An 18,285-nucleotide genomic window follows, 5' to 3' on the forward strand; every position below is an offset into this window, starting at 1 on the left:
TCTATCCCTTGATTCTTCAGAGTTTTTGTCATGAATGGGTGATGAATTTCATAGGAGGTTTTCTCTGCATCTGTTGAGATGACTAAGTGGTGCTTGTCCTTAATTCTGTTTATGTAATCGATTACACATATTGCTTTGTGTTAAACCATTCTTGCATCACTGACATAAAAAACTTGGTTAGGATATACATTCATTGTTGTTGAATATAATTTGGTAATATAGAATTAAGGATTTTTGCATCTAAGTTTAATAGGAATATTGGTCTGTAGTCTTCCTTGATGTGTCTTATTTAGTTTTGTGTGTGTTACTAGTTTCATAGAATGAATTTGGAAAAGTTCCGTCCCTTCTTATTTCATGGAATAATTTGAGAATTGACATTAGTTCTTTAAAGGTTTGGTAGAATTCAGCTGAGAATTCATCTGATCCTGGAATATTCTTCGTTGGCAGGCTTTTTATCACTGCTTACATCTTATTGCTAGTTATTGTTCTGTTAAGGTTTTCTGTCTTCTTGATTCAATTTAGGCAGGCTGTATATGTCTAGAAATGTATCCATTTCTTCTTGGTTTTCTAATTTTTTGGAGTATAAGTTTTCAAAATAGTCCTTCAATATCTTCTGGGTTTCTGTAAAATCTCTGGTGATTTCTCCTTTTTCATGTCTAATTTTGTTAATTTGAAAGTTTCCTCTCCTTTTTTTTTTTTTTTTTTTGGCTTATCAATCTTGTTTATCTTTTCAAAGAATCAATTATTAATTCTTCATTTCCTGGTGCTTTATGTTTTTCATTCTCAAGTTCATTGATTTTGATTCTGATCTGAATTATTTTCTTCCTTCTACTGATTTTAGAACTGGTTTATTCTTCTTTTTCAAGGTCCATGAGATGTATTAGTAGGTAATTCATTTGGGAACTTTCTGATTTTCTGAAGTAGGCATTCATGGCTATGAACTTTCTTCTAAGAACTGCCTTCACAGTGTCTCAGAGATTCTGGTATGGTGTACCACTACTCTCATTTGATTCCAAGAATTTAAAATTTTTTCCCCGATATATTCTATTACTCATCATTCAAACATGTGTTTTCATATCCATGTTTATACTGTTTCTCTAGGGTTCTGTGTTGATTTCTAATATCATTCCATTATGATCTAATAGATACAAGGAATTATATCAGTTTTTTTTTTTTTTTTTTGTACTTGCTGAGTTGCTTTGTGACCTAAAATAGTCTATTTTAGAGAAGGCTCCATGAGTTACTGAGAAGAAAGTATGTTTGACTGTTATTGGATGAAATGTTTTGTAGATATCTGTTAGGTCCATTTAATTTATAATATTTTCAGGTCTGAAGAATCTTTACTGAGTTTATAACTGGAAGACCCATCTATTCATGGAAAAGGTATGTTGAAACCACTTAGTATTATTATATTGGAGTCTATATGAGGCTTTAATTCAAGTAGTGTCTCTTTTATGCACCATTTGGGGCATAAATATTTACTATCCTTATATCTTCTTGCTGGATCGTGTCCTTTACCAGTATGAAGTAACCATGTTTGTCTCTTTGAATTAATTTTTGGATTGAAGTCTGGTTTGTCAGATAAGAGAGTAGCTACTCCTGCTTGTTTTCAGTTTCTATGTGCATGGTATATTCAATTTCCATTCTTTCACTTTCAGTCTAGCGCTGTATTTGCCTATAAGGTGAATCTTGTACAAAACACTATACTTGGGTCTTATTTTTTAATGTCTTCTGCCAGTCTATACCTTTAATTGGAGAGTTGACATTCAATGCGACCATAGTGAGATGTTATTAATTAATTTTTATTTATTTCTAATGTTTAATTTAGTCCTGTTTCTCATTTGCTGGGCTGCTATTCAATGAGATTTGTTCATCTGTGAGCTCTGGGTTTGTTTTTTATTTATTTCTTCTAGTGTAGAGTATTTCCTTAAGTGTTTTCTGTACTGGTGGTTTAGTAGTCATGAATTCCTTTAGTTTCTGCTAATGTGTTTTTATTTCTTCTTCAATTTAAAGGACAGCTTTGCTGGATATAGCAATCTCGGTTGACATTCATTTTCTCTCAAACTTAGAACAAAAGTCCTGGCTTTTAGAGTATGTGCGAAAGAAATCAAGAGTAATACTGATTGGCTTGCCTCTATGATCTGACGTTTTTATCTCTCAGGGGCTTTTAAAATTCTATCCTTGTTTTGTAAGTTAGGCATTTCCATTATAATGTCATGGGAGAGGTTCTTTTTGATCTTGTCTATTTTGAATTCTGACTGCCTCCTGTATCTGGATGCCCATCCCAATCTCAAGGTTTAGAAAACTTCTGTTTTTATTATTTCCCTGAGAGGTTACCCCATTTTGTTAGCCTGCATCTCACAACCTATTCAAGTCCAGTAATTCTTAAATTTAGCATCTTAATATTGTCCCAGAGTTCTTGTACATTTTGAGCATAGTAACTTTTCTTTTCTTTAATACTGTCTGAATGTTCAAGGTCACCCACTTTGTCTTCCAACTCTGCAAATCTGTCTTCAGCATGAAGTTCTCTATTAGAAAGACTTTCAACTAAGTATTTTATTTGATTTACTGTTTTTTCATTTCCAAGATTCTGTTTGATTCTTTTTCAATAACTGTATCTCCTTACTAAAATTCTCATTCATATATGTATTGACTTCCTTAATTAATTCAGTTGTTTTTCCTGTGTTCTCTTGGAATTCAAGGAATCATGGAATTCTTTATCTGATATTTCATCTGCTTCAATATCTTTAAAGTCAGCTGCTGGCTAATTATGAACTTTAAAAAATATTGTGTTACCTTGTCTTTTTATATTCTTATATTCCTGCATTGGGCTTTAAGTATCTTTTGGGATGGATTTCTCTTCCACTATTATGTGTGGACCTTTTTAGGGCATAATCTTCTCTTGCCAAAGTGTCCTAGAGTAATTGAGATTCAGACCCTCACAGGTATGGTACCCTATCCTAGCTGCTCCTACTTGGGGCCTGGTCATCAGTGTGGATTTCTGTCTCTTCTATTCTTTGTGTTAAAGTATAGCTGATGTTTGAACGTCAATAATTTGAGTGTGGAGCAAGCTGCACTGTCTCTTGGATGGATTTAGTTTAACAGCACAATCTCTATCTTGGTGAACTTGTAGGGAACTTGTAGTATCACTGTAGATTCCCAGCACCTCACAGAAAAGGGGGAAACAAATAATAGCAATGACAGATGCAAACAATATACAGCATTAAAATAAATACCTGGTGCCTACTGTGACATCTACAACACTACCAGAAAAACAGGAATGGTGTGGTCAGTAATTGCCAACCAAAAACAATAACCATGAACTAGCCCTGGCATTCAAGTAAACAGCAGGTATCAACTATGTCATCCATAGCAGTAATAACTGCAGCAACATGAATAGTGGGGTCAGGAGTTACAGAAACAAAATAGCTCTAAAAGATGATAAAAATACAGCTCATTAAGAGAATAGAAAATGTGATAGGAGAGAGAGAGTGCAGATGAGACTGTACCAAGTGATGGTTATAAAGAAGGAGGAGAAAAAAAATAGGGAAAAACCAAGTAAAGGGAGAAAGAGAGAACAAGAGAAATTGGCTGTTAGCAAGAGAAGAAAAACAAATTAAAACAAAACCCCTAACCCTTATAAGATAAGACAAGGAAAAATAACTCATTAAAAAATGGTGAAAGTGAAGAAAAAAAGAAACAATTGTGTACATATGTCCACAAACCAATAAACATAGCAAGAATACCAAAAAGGGGGGGGGGAATGAGGTGGGGATTCTTAATGAAAAAGGAAAGAATGTCTCCACTGAGGTGGTCAAAACAGTTAAAAGAATGGATGGTCACTATCTAGGCCCAATTGTTCTTCTTTCTATTTCTTCCTGGGGTATGTACTAAGAGAAAGTGAACGCAGGCTTCCTATTTTTGTGTTGCTCACTGAGCTGCCAGTTGGAGTGGTTGATATACCTCTTGGTTTCCTTTCTCACCAGTGAAAGGTAGGACAAAATGGTTATTACTGTTGAAGTTTTGTCTGCACTGATCAGACTGATGCATTCCCAGGATGAAGCTGCTACAGAGTTCTATTTTCCATATTTTTAATCTAAATTTCTTATAGGAGATAAAATTAAATTTGAACACAATTAAATTGAAATAGACACCTGATTGACATCTCGTCTCTTCCAGTTTCTCCAGTCTCCATTCTGAAAGACACAATCAGACATAAGAGCTGATGTTCAGATTCAAAAAAAGAATTAACCATTTGATTTTTGGAAAGTTCAATACTCCATGGAAAACACAGGTACTGGAAATATCTCTTATAAGATAAGTATGAATAAAAGGGGTGCTTAAGAGGCAGAGATACATGTTTCTTTTTTTAAAAAAGAATTTAAAAGAATAACCAAAAGCAAATATTTGGTGTTTTCTATAATTAATTAAGCTTTTTAGAGCTTATTTGGAGAAAATTGTATCAAAACATCAATGTCTAATGAAGGAAAGATAGAAATAAAAAAAAAACCACAATGTTAATAACTATCTGCAATACCACAACTAATTATGATCCTGTTTCAGAGAGTTATTAAGGCAACTGAGAGCATAGTAGTCAGTAGAAGTTTTTTTTTTCTTTTTCCCTTCTGTATTGGCAGTGGCTTACAAAATATTTTTACACTGTAGCTGTGATACTGCTATGATTACTAACTCCAAGTGTTTAAGATAGTAGATTGACGTGCTATTAAAAATCTTCAAGGACGATCTCATTTTCTTCTCTTTCTACATATAAATTTAAAAATCTCAACAAAGTAACCAACACATGTAATAAACAGTAATTAAAACAAATGATTATGAGAGACCATGTTTTGATTTAATGGCTTTAGGATATATTACTAAAAGAGTTCCAAGATTTTTTTTTTTTTTTGGTGGGGGGATTACTGGGGATTAAACCTGGGGCACTTAACCACTAAGCAACATTTCCCATCCCTTTTATTTTTATTTTGAAACAGGGTCTCACTAAGTTTTTGGGGCCTTGCTAAGTTGCTGAGGCTGACCTTGAACTTGAAATCTGCCGGTCTCAGCCTCTCTAGTTGCTGTGATTACAGGTGTGCATCATCACCATACCCAGCTCCCAGATATTTTATGATGAAATTTCTTCTAAGTTATAAATGTAAACAATATTTCCTGCTTCTGCTCACCTGCCAAAAGTCTACAATAACTTACCCAAGAGAAAAAAAATGCACATCTTTCTTCTGTAACTTATCATATTTAATATTCATGAGAAAAAATACATTCCTTTTGTTACCTTCATGAAGTCATGCAATCTAAAACAACTCACCGAGAAATCAAATGTCAAAATAAAGTCAAATCTCCTAAGTACAAACACAGCATTTCCCTAGCTTCTGTTTGAACCCAAGCTAGCCCACCTACCACAGAGGAGCCAGACATGTATTTCCTTCAACTAATTACAATCTTGGCAGTGCTCTGGTTAACACATTTTCATGATTTAGCACCGCACTCCATTCACTTCATGTTCCTCACCATGGCCTTGAATGTACCTTTTGCTCACCTCTCAACTTACTGTACTGTTCTTCTAGTTGGTGGTGCTCAAGCAACATCAGCCTTTATACTGCTTTCAAACAAGCTAAGTTCTTTACACTTTACGTCTCTGCTTTTGCTATTCCCTCCACTGGAACTCTCTTGCTCTCACCTTAATAAGAATGGCTCCCTCTGATCCTAATTATGAATGCACATACTATTTGCACATACTATTGCAATCCCCAAAAGTATCCTACTCCATAATAGAAACTTTGGGGGTACTGCAAATGTTGTATACATGAATCTAGGTGGTGATTACATGTGCATATACACATGTACAATTCTTCAAAGTATAGACACATTGTGATTAATAAACTTTACCCACTTTACTAAATATCTTTAAAATTTCAGAACTGGGGATATGACTCAGTGTTAGAGCACATGCACATGTTTTGTATGTATGAGGCCTGAGTTGGATCCCTAGCACCACCACCAAAAACAAAACAAAACAAAACAGGAGCCTAGTCCTTTTTCCTTCATAGCAGTTATAATAATCTACAACTTCTGTTTATGATTTTTTTTCTTTTTCTTTGTATCTTTTCTTTCTTTTCTTTTCTTTTTGAGATGGGGTCTCATTATATTGTCCAGGATGAACTTCAGCTCTTAGGCTCAAGTGATCTTCCTACCTTAGCCTCTCTAGTAGCTCGGACTACAGGTACACACTACCACACTCACTTATTTATAGTTGCCTGAAGTCCCCTATTAGAATGTTAAGTTCTGTGAAAGCAAAAACTAGCCTAAAGATAGGCAGTAGATGAAAAAAGAATCCTCTAGAATCTTTTTACTTCTGGCCCTTTGTCAAATGTCTCCTCTGTAGAGTTTTAATTTTGGTCTGATGACTCCACCAGCACTGACAAATGTATAAGAAACAACCCTAAAAAATGCATCATCACTAACTAAAGACATGTTCTCGAGTACATTACTCACTTTGCCTGTTTTGTCTTCATCAGGGTCAAAGGAAAAAAAAAAGCTCAGTACTAAATATATCTTGTTATTGAATGGATATATATTTTAGATACTGTGATTTTGTAATGATAGTATGTTTTATTTGGATTGGAAAATAGCAATCAAATTTATAATTTGCTTCTGAGAAACATTGGGTTTCTGCTTATTTATTTTATTTTATTTACTTGACCTCATTTTCAAATTAACTAAATTAATTTGATAAAAGAAATTTTAAAAATTTGGTTTGCCAGACATTTGAAAAGGTCTAAACAGTAGCTACTAGTAATGGTATACAAGGAAACATGTAACAAATGGCTCTACAAAAGCAGAAAGAAAAAAAAAAAAAACAATAAACCAATCTCTTGGTTTAGAGCTTTTGCACAGAAAGAATAATGACAAATAACAACATGAGGATTTAAAATTATAATTTGAAAAGTGATTTTTTAAAAAATTAATTTAAAATATTAATTTTAGTTTTATTTTCAAATATAATATTTATAAAATGATAAAGATAAGTATTTATACCTTTTAAAAACTCGTCATCAAATTGCTGAGTTGATACTTTTTGGGGATACTTGATTCCAGCTCCCCAAGTGACTATAGGAGTCAAAGTCTCTGAAGGATGACCAGCCCCATGGGAACCTATAAATAAGACACCAAGAGTAATAAGTCACATATAAGAACTTATGCTATTTAAAAATACTTTGTTTTAAAAAGTTGATCCATATATCACCAAATTCTAAATGCTTACAGTTTTTCAAAACAATTAGTCTGAAATATTCCCATAAAACAAGTTAGAGCATCAAAAACATACAAAAACAAAAATAATATTAAATCAGAATGTCTGCTGAGTAACTGTGATTGAAAGAAAAAAATTAAAATAACCACAGGAAATGATGGAAAAGCTGCTACTATTTCTGGAGTAGTACTGAGAAGAAAACACATGGAAACACTCTTTTGGGGAGTAACCACTCAGACTTGGAATAAGTGGTACAGACTTCTGGAGAGAAGAGCAAGGTCTAGGGATTGTTTTCTTTCAGGCCACTTAACGCTGGTGTAACTAAGAGAAACCGTTCACAAAGCAGTTCCACTCATTAGGATTCTATCATATGATTTGGAAGGCCCACACCTCATCTTGGAATTCATTATTTCATTCTCCGAGTACACAGTACATTTGCCTTGGGGGTCTAACAGGCAACACAGGTTTAACAGATAAGTATCACTAAGGGTTCTTGACCCCTCAATAATACCATCTTAATGTCACCACTTTGCCATCACATATGTGAATTATTAGGCAGATATATTTCTTCTTCACACTTTTTCCCTAATTTTTCATTTGTAAATGCCTTCTTTTTACAATTAGAAAAAAGATTCTTTATTTAGTATTTCTCCACTAGCATTTTAAGCACATGATTACTCTGTTAGCCACTTTGCATGTAATAAGACATCTAATCTTCTCAACCTTATAAGACACCTGCAAACTACCTTTTCCACTATTTTACCTCTAAGGTACATATCACTTAAAGAGAGACTAACCCCAGTCTGTCATTCCATGGTCAGAGGTAAAAATAAATGTTGTTTTTCCATCATTTCCATAAAAATGTTGAAACATGGATACAATTTCTTTCACTCCATCATCAACTATTTTAATATTGTCCTTATAGTCCCTGTTGATAAAGAAGCAGAAGAGCAAATTAAATTAATGTGAAGAGATAAAATGTATTCAAAAATAAACTCTATATTCAAAATTAAGAACTCAAAATGCTTTTAATCTTTAATATTTTAAAATCAGAGTTCTTTAGGTTACAAAAAATAATTTTTGTCTCTTAATGAACAAAAGAACCTGAAACAGTTTTCAAAGATGGTTTAAAAGGAGGTACTGATTAGCACATATATTTTAATGAACTCTTTTAAGTCCCAAATGAGACAATGATGACTTTATATTTTCTGATAATATGAACTATACTGTTCTGGCTATCTGAATAGATAAGTATCACTGTTTCAAGTAGAAAATATCTTCATCCTAAAAAGTGTTCATGATATGACTTGAACGAATTATACTAACCTTTCCATACAGTTGAACAAAGATGGTTTGATATGAATTTATTCAATCAATTAAAATAATGTTGGCAGCTAATTCATTATACTTTACAGTTAGGCTGTAAAGTATATATCTAATACAAATTCAAAATAAGGAATACAAGGTTTCTTTTTCTCTTATGCTCTGCGAAACTGAGAAAAAAATTTGCTGTTACATATGAAGAGTACCAGCAAAATACAGATATAAAAATTAATTATTTGCTAGATACAATGCAATGAAATACAAAAGGAATTACATCTTTTTTGTGATGTCAAAATTAGTACCTAAAATTTTTTTTTATTTCAAGATTCACTGAGAAATTTATTATAAATATTTTAAATAAAATATTTTTCCTTGCCTTGGTAATTGGAAGAATATGGAATATATGTACAGAATATCTTGTTTTAATGAGTAGTCTGGCTATAGAACATGTAAATTGACCTACTCTATGACAACTCTATATGTTTTTTTTGAGGGGGGACTGGGGATTAAACCCAGGGGTGCTTTACCACCGAGTATCATCTCTAGAACTTTTTATTTTTTATTTTGAGACAGGGTCTCACTAAGCTGACTAGGCTGGCCTTGAACTTATGATCCTCTGGCCTTAGCTCCCAAATTGCTAGGATTACCACCCAGCTTATATTTTCTATAACTGAGATATTATACTAGTTCTTAAAAATATTAGCTCTATTCTCTATTATTATAATTACAAGGAAAATGGCAAAATAATTTAGAAGTTCAAATGACATAACTATTTCCCTCAAAAAAATCAAATTGAACACATTAAAATTACCTTGATGATGGTCGGTGAGCATGTCCATTTGTATCTAGTCCTAATAAATGTAAGAAAAACACTACTTTTTCTTCATGTACTTTAGCAAACAAAGATTGATTGTTTCTGGCAGCATGAAAAAAGTCCTATATGTAACAAATCAGTTGAAAAATTAGTTCATTTATTTTATTTAAAATAAAATACTGATGAAAACACTTAATACAATTTATACATAACTACAAAATTAAATTACCATGTTGGTTCAATTTGTCCTGAAGAATTACCAACACAGCACCTTTGTTATTAGTTCAAACATCTATTTTCAAATAGTGAGTGAGCTATTTTTTTGTGATATAATTAGGCCAAAACAAGGTTACAGAAAGGAGATATTAGTTTTATAAAAACTTAATATCATTATTATGACATATCTAACAAGAAATTATAGCAGACTGAAGAAATATTTCAGAAAGAGCCAAAATAAAACAGATTTATTATTTTTAAATACATTCTGAGCTGAACCATTTCTCTTTGTCCTATCTGCTACCATTCTAGTTCAACCATAATCTCTCATTAAGAACACTGTGAGTAGATTCCTAACTACTTCTTTTGCCTCAGCAAGAATCTGTTCTTTACACTTTAATAGAAAAACATCTACTTAATGAAATATAATTCAAAAGTTATTAATTTCAGAATGAAAAATTGGATTCCTAAGCCCTTCCAAGACAAATGATTTACCTTATACTCACATACACATGAATGTATATGCAAATACCTATGGAAAGTGCTTTATTTTAAATAAGCCTACTGGCTATACCAAGATATATCATTGTTCTTTACATAAATGTCTCCAACTGTAGAACATGTTAACTTTTATTTATTTATTTATTGTTGGTATCAGGGATTTAACCCAGGGAACTTAACCAGTGAGTAACATCCCCAGTCTTTTTTTTTTTTTACTGAGTTGCTGAGGCTGCCTCAAATTTCTGATCCTCCTGCCTCAGTCTCCCAAGTCTCCTGGATTACAGGAATGTTGCTACCACACCTGGTTAATATATTTTCAACAAGAGATGTTGAACTTTTCAACAAAGTTCTGAAGCACCGAAGGATTTTTTTTATTTGAATAATTCTTTGATAGTATAAATGTTAAAAATATAAATGGTGTCATTAGGCAAACTGTTCAAAAATAGAAATAATTTTTTTTTTAGGCAGGTATATACCTATAATTCCAGCAACTTGAGAGCATGAGGTAGGAGGACTGCAAGTTCAAGGCCAGCCTCAGTAATTTAATATGACCCTCTGTCAAAATTTTAAAATAAAATAAAATAAAGGACTAAGATGTAGCTATTAGTAAAGTGCCCCTGGTTTACGCCATCAATAAACTAAATAAATAAAAGGAAATGCTATCTTAAAAAATAAATTTTTAAAATATGTGAACTGCTACCATACTCCTCAAAAGTATACAGCCACTTCTGAGCTGTCCTATACATTCTACTTAAACTCTGTGAACTTTTAAATCTAGAAGGGAATGTCAAGTTTTAAGACAAAAGAGTTAAATTCTAACATATAATTGGAAACTAACAAACAAAAACAAAAAGCAAAAACTGAGCAACTAACTTGAATTAAATTTCTAATTCCATGACTGGTAAAAAATATTCAGCTATGTTAAAAGTGCTATTCATTCATATTGGACAAAAGATTTGGGAAGCTATGAGATATAAATCTGGTAGAGCTCAACCTCTTTCTCATTGCTAGATTCCCATTGTCTTTTAAAAAGCTGATTGGCTGGATATAATCTCTAATACAATCTCTTAAGCCTATCAGCCTCTACTTTGAATTGGTCCATCCAAAGCACTGATTCATTTTTGTACCCAACTAGTATTTATTATACATCCAGGAAGACTCCTAAATGACTGTTCCAACAGATATTCTCCCTTTTTACTTAAGTAAAAACCTTTGATTTTATGGGACATGTCAATTCTCAAAATTTAAAACCTACACATTTTCTACCTTTGCTTAAGTTTTCTTATACTTTTCTTACAGTGCCTTTGTGGTCGTGACCTATGAGACATGAGTCAAACATTTCAGTCAAATAGCTATGTGAACCTTAGGCTCTTTGAAATAAATACAATTCTGTAGGAGAAAAAGTCCTTTTTGACTCCTTAGACTGTTGGCTTAAACACTGAAATAACAGTTGGAACTCCAACATTACCTTGGATCATGAGATGACCTTGAAGATAAAACCTGTGCTCTGAGAATGGAGAACTTTTAATCTAACCTAAGTTATTGTATGTAACTCTGTACCAAACAATTCCCTGATGGATTTTATATATATATATATATATATAAAATACATATATACATATATATAAAATACATAATATATATGATTTAATTGTATATATGTACATAGAATTGAAGGAGAATATGTAACATATCGACAGTCTCAGTATAGCATGATAAAATACTAAGAATTATTGAGGGGATATAGAGGACTGTTATCTAAGTCAATGTAGAAGTGGGATTAAGCAAGAGAAGTTACAGAAGATCTAATAGAGGAGTTGATGCATAAACTGAGTTTTAAAAAGTGAGTAGATTCAACAAGGATGAACTAATGAGGGACATTATTCTAAGTAAAATAAGCAAATTATAAAAAGACAAATGAAGCATGATTCCTCTTATTATGAAATGAGATATCTAGAGTGGTCATATCATAATGTATAGTAACAGAATGGTGTTTTCAAAGGACTGAGGGAGAAGGGAAAAGGTCATTGAATGGGCTATACAGTCTCAGTTTTACAAGATGAAAAATATCTGAAGGTTGGCTGCACAACAATGTAAATGTACTTAACACTACTGAATTGTACATTTAAAATGGTTAAGATGGTATATTTTATATGTTGTTAGCACAATTAAAAATCAAAATGAGTAGAAATTCTAATGAATTTGAAACGGTTTTGACTCTAGTTCATCTGAGACCTCACTCCCAGTCAGTGCTCCTGACACACTAACCTTCTTTCTTTTAGTTCCTTAAACCTTTTCCACTGGCTCTTATCTTAGGGTCCAAGACCAATATGAACTGTTGGCCTTAAGTCCTCTGTTCCACACTAATCCTTCCTTCCCATTCATTTGTTTGCTTCTTATATCTCTTTGAAGATATCCCAAAACACTCCAGGAAGCATTCCCAAACTGCCCAGTCTCAATCAGAATGTTCTAAAATATTTCTTAATCTGTATTTTTCCTTCTCACTATTTACTACTGTCGATGATTTCATATGTTTGGTTATTATATATCTCTACCATATTTTATGAAGAAGTCATGGGCAATTCTCTTTTTTTCTGTTGACTATCATATAACCAACACTAGCAGCATCGGAAATAAATAAAGGAATAAAGGCATGAGTATCTGGTCAGTCACCAGCTAGACCTGCCCATTCACAAGAAATCAAATCCATGATTTTGGAGCAATTTTAGCTACCCATAAGAAATAGGAAGACAAAGGCTTTCAAGCAGACATTAACATAAGTAGATTATATTAATTAATTAATTGATTAGCAAAATAATTTGCTCCTCTTAAAGAGATTTTTATTTAATTTTAAAGTTCCTTTTGACAAAAGTACATACTAAAGAAAAAAAGAAAATTTCAAGGGGGAAAGATCCCTGATTAAAAGAAATAAGTTTAGCAAAGAACGCAATGATCACTTAGTTTCTACTAAGTGAAGGTGAAAATACAGACACATATTGAGGAGTACATTTATACACACACTAATAAAAATGATTTTATTATGGAGAAAAAACACTACAGTTAAAATAAGTGCCAATTAATGCCAATCAAATATAGCTTCTTATTATGGATGAATCTGAAGTTGTTCTTCAGATATAAAGAACAATAGACTAATAAGAACAGACTAACATCCACATTTGAAATTTTTTCACATAATTTTTGAGAATATAAATTCTTTAGTATTATCAGCAAAACTAACAACTATCACTATCAAATAGTTTTGGAAATTTCATTACCTAAAGAAACTCAGGTATTCAATAATTCATAACTTGCTATTTTTGCTATATTGCTGTCTTTGCTTATCTTCCTTTAAAATACAAATTTTAAAAAACATATTATCTGCTTTGTTATTATCAATGCATTACATTTGAGCAGAATTTTTCCAACTGCTTTTACAAATCTCACATGGTTCATTACAATAAAAGGTAATTTCTAAGGTCAACAAAAGATCAAAAAGATTTAGTTAGGATCATTCCCCAAAATAGAAAGAGAAGGCAGGTTTTTCTAAATCCTAATCTAGGGCAAATTTTACTTTCGGAAATACAGAATTTTAAAGGGGTGTCTTTTTAAAATTAGCTTTTAAAAAATTATTGATTATTATAGAATGTGTAACTTCTTAAAATTTGGTCTTTTAAAGTAGCACGCTGTAATATAAAACTTTCAAGTTTATACAAGGAAAAAAAAAAAAAAACACCAGAGATGTATTTACTAACAAGTAAGCCTCTTTACTTTTGGTTAATATGTATTTAGTAGATTAATCATAATACCATTACCTTAACTTTATCAAAAACCCAGGTATCCAGTTTTGTTGCATCATGGGCACCAAAATCCTCTTTTTCAGCATCATAACTGTAAGTATAAACATGGTCTCCACTAGCACCTAAAAAGGAAATTGGAAGAAAATAAATTTTTAAAAAATCTCATAAAATATGAGATAATCATATAAAGATTCTTTTTTTGAAATTTTTATTTTTGGAGACTAGGTCTCGTTATGTTACCTAGGCTGACCTCAAACTCCCAGGGCTCAAGTTATCTTCCTGCCTTGGCCTTCCAAGGGCTAGGAATACAGGCATGCACCTCCAAATTCAGCTCTGTTTAAAGATTTTTATGAGTAACCAGAAATCTTTTACAAAGCACTTGTTTTATGATATGGTAAAGACAGGTGGGAGGAATAATTAGCATTCATTTATGTTATGTGCTCTGGACCATGCTACATACTTTTAAATTTTTTGCCCTCCGAATAATCTATTCTAATTTTACAAATACATTACTTATAAATAGTTAAATTGTCAAAGTCAACACTCTAATATGCAATAAAACAACAAAAAAAGCAAAAGGATTAGACTATTCAAAAAATGTATGCCTCTTAGGATGTTACAATCTAAAACAGATGAAGATAATCTGGAGTATAAACCTTTCTAAAGCAAGAAAAAATTCAAATATTTCAATTTTCTTATTTACAGACTATGTGTATTTTTCTCAATAAAAGGGAATAAAACTGCCAGTTTGAAGAGGTGAACATATATATTAATCATATAGACTTGCAAGATTTTATCAAGAACCTAACCAATTTCTGGGATAGACAGGCTTGTGCAGATCATAAGGGATAGAAGTAACAAAGTAATGACATAAGTTCAGCTATAATGATCCTCTTCCTCTGCTTAGTCATTCAACCTCCCACATTCCAAATAAACAGACTTGAATGGGTTAACTTGTTACCATAATTATGGAACCTTTCTTTTAGACTGTGTCTGATATAGACTTTGGTCCTGTCCTGTCAACTGTAGTCAGGGTAGAAGGCTTAACTTTGTAAGGCATATCAATTTAATCTGCTCTTACCATTGCTGGCCCCTCCAAAAGCTAAACTGCTTCCCAAAAAAGGAAATATATTAATGGCAAGCAGTTTGAGATATTTTGGCCTGCTCAGTATAATAATGTCCTATGAATGTCATGTAAAAAATTCTGAATATAGATTTTGCTTTCTGGACACATAATAATCTTCAGTAGTTCCAAATATCATAATCTTTCCATTAAGTGAAATGATCATTATGCTCTCAGTAAAAGTAATGATGTGAAATTCATCCAACTGATTTTAGAAAATAATATAATGTATTTTCTGATCAAGAGATATCCTAATACTCGCAGATTTGTGCACCAGAACAAATACAACAAATCCAAAAGTCATATTTCAATTTAGCAAACTGAATATATGGTATTCCAATAGACTAAATACCATATTAATGCCATATATATCAAAATGCCATCATATAACACATAATTAATATATTAAAATAGGAATTATAATCACAAATTTTAACATCTTTGTGAATATCAATTTCTTTTAACAATTTATTGAAATGTAATAAACTACATATCAACATTATCATGATAATGAAGCTATGTGACCAATACGTGGCTAGAAGTTTCACATGAATTATCTAATTTAAACGTAAAAACAAAAATATGAGGTAGAATTTATTATTAAGATTACAGGCCAGATGTGGTGGTGCACACCTGTAATCCTAGTGACTCAGTAGGCTGAGACAGGAGGACTCCGAGTTCAAAGTCAGCCTCAGCAACGCAGTGAGGTCCTAAGCAACTCAGTGAGACTGATCTCTAAATAAAATATAAAAAAGAGCTCACTGGTTAAGTGGTTAAGTGCCTCTGGCTTCAATTTCCGGTACCAAACCAAACCAAAACAAACAAAACAAACAAAAAATTCCATTTAACATAAAGGAAAACAAGCTTACAAAGGTTATCTAACTTATCCAAGATTATAAAGTTGTTAAATGATAGGCATCTATACCATTTCACTGCATTCAAAGTATTATTTAACAGTATGATGTGCCAGTATTTCAAATACGAGAAAGAAAAATCACTTTCTTTCACCAATGAAAATCACCAATGAAAATGGCATATCTAGCCACTGTAATATACATTCCTATTAAAGAGATGTTTAAAATATGAAAATATGTCTGAAAACCAATAAATGCAGTAATATATTAAAACACTATCATACTGGTGGCCACAAATGGTGGCGCATACCTATAATCCCAGCAACTCCAGAGGCTGAAGGAGGATCGTGAGTTCGAAACCAGCCTCAGCAAAAGCAAGATGATAAGCAACACAGTGAGACCTTGTCTCTAAGTAAAAATAAATAATAATAATAATAATAAATAAAAAATACAAAACAGGGCTGGGATGTGGCTCTATTTTGAGTGGTTGAGTGGCCCTGAGTTCAATAACAAGCACCCAAGGAAAAAAACAATAAAAAAATTTTAAAAACTAGCAAACTGATTTATTATTTATTTGTTACCTGAGAAAATATAATCAATGGCTCTCTTACCTTTGGCAAACATAGGTAAAATATCCGGGCTTCCCCAGCTCCATGTGTACTTGCTTTCATTAAAAAGAGAATCAAATTCTACAGGATTTTCCTTCCATCCTTAGGTAATGGAGAAAAAAGGCAAGCAATAACAGCAGTAATAAATACATGGCAAAATAAACTCCAAAAGAAGTATTCTTCAAATAATAATAATGTTAATTGGAGAAGAAGTACAAAACTAAAATAGATTTTATATTATGCATATTGTATCATTATTTTAAAAATCTAACAATAGATAATCTACTTCTTTCTAAACCATAAAATGACTTTTGAACTCTTAAAAATTAACCAAAGGAAAACCACACAACCATCTAACCATACTAAGGATGATAAAAAACTAAAATTTCATTCCAGAATCAATATCAGTCTGTGTTCACTGACTAAAACATGCTAAAAACACTTATCAAAAGTATCTGAAAACAGACTTTTCACTTTATGACACAATTAAGTGGTTAAAAAAAAGGAATATTTATGTGATAAGTTTTTCATTTAATAAAACTGTCTAAACAGAAAAATACCTTTGGCAACTGCACTGACATCTTCATAAAACCCAGCTATCATGGCCACATGACCCGGCCGAGATTCTGTTGGCACACGTGTATGGGATATACCCCAGCTGCCCTCATGCATTATGATATTCCTAAAGGATAAGGTAGATAAACAGTTAACACAGACTATCATTCATTATGCTCATAAGTCTTTAAAAAAGTAAGACTATTACAGAAGGAATCAAAACCAAAGTGGTAGGGTGCTTGCCTGGTATACATGAGGTCCTCAGTTTGATCCCTAGTACCACGAAAACAAGAGTTGAAATTTAAGAAGGAAAGGAATCTTTCAAAACCAAGCCAAGCCTAGTTCTAGCCCTCCCACCAGCTCATTACAGTAGCCTAAGTGAGACCAGGTAAGACAAGGAAATACTCAACTACAGAACAAAATCACACGACAAAATATGCCACAAAATACTGTGATGGTTTGTTACATACAAATAACTGATACACACAGTATTATTATTTCAATGTTAAATTTTACTTAATGTGATAGTATTGTGGTTATATGAGACTAAGACTTTATTCTTTTTTTTTTTTTTTTTTTAATATATACCAGGGATTAAATCCAGAGACAATTTAACCACAAGTCACATCCCCAGACCTTAAAAATTTTTTTTTTATTTTGTGACAGGGTCTTGCTAAGTTGCTTGGGGGGTCTCACTAAGTTACTGAGGATGGCTTCAAAATAGGAATCCTCCTGCCTCAGCCTCCAGAGTCTCTGGGATTATAGGTATACACCAACACCCCAGCTGTCTTTGTTCTTAAGAAATACATGTTGAAGTGTTTAGGAGTGAAGTAGCAAAATATATCACTTTTGAATTGCTCAGGAAAAAAAAAATAATTAAAACTGGGCAGATACAAATGCATCTCTGTGTGTATGTATGTTAGAAGACAATGAAAGTATTTAAAAAGTTAAAAACAACATTAAACTAAGTTAAAGATATACAGATGTTCCTCATACAAACTTCTTTTTTTTAGGATCAAACCCAGGGCCTTGCATAAGCACTCTGCCACTGAGCTACAACCCTTATTTTTATTCTTATTTTTACTTCAGACAGGGTCTTGATAAGTTGCGAGGCTGGCCTCAGATTGCATCCTCTTGCCTCAGTCTCCCAGAAAGTTGGGAATACACGTGTGTGCCACCACACCTGGTCCAACACATAATCCTTCTATGCAGTTAAAAAATTGTCAAAAT

At 32.4% G+C, this 18,285-nt stretch overlaps 1 protein-coding gene across 1 annotated transcript in view; it reads right to left on the minus strand.

Moving 5' to 3' along the window:
- PIGN (phosphatidylinositol glycan anchor biosynthesis class N) overlaps positions 1-18,285 on the minus strand; it is a 119,865-nt gene that overhangs the window by 92,549 nt on the left and 9,031 nt on the right. The window contains 8 exon segments of the mRNA XM_079109048.1: positions 4,155-4,181; positions 4,183-4,196; positions 7,051-7,167; positions 8,062-8,192; positions 9,399-9,523; positions 13,931-14,037; positions 16,504-16,602; positions 17,061-17,182. Coding sequence (XP_078965174.1) covers positions 4,155-4,181; positions 4,183-4,196; positions 7,051-7,167; positions 8,062-8,192; positions 9,399-9,523; positions 13,931-14,037; positions 16,504-16,602; positions 17,061-17,182 — 742 coding nt within the window.

Source organism: Sciurus vulgaris, assembly GCF_902686455.1.
Source record: "Sciurus vulgaris genome assembly, chromosome: 13".
Lineage (NCBI taxonomy): Eukaryota > Metazoa > Chordata > Mammalia > Rodentia > Sciuridae > Sciurus > Sciurus vulgaris.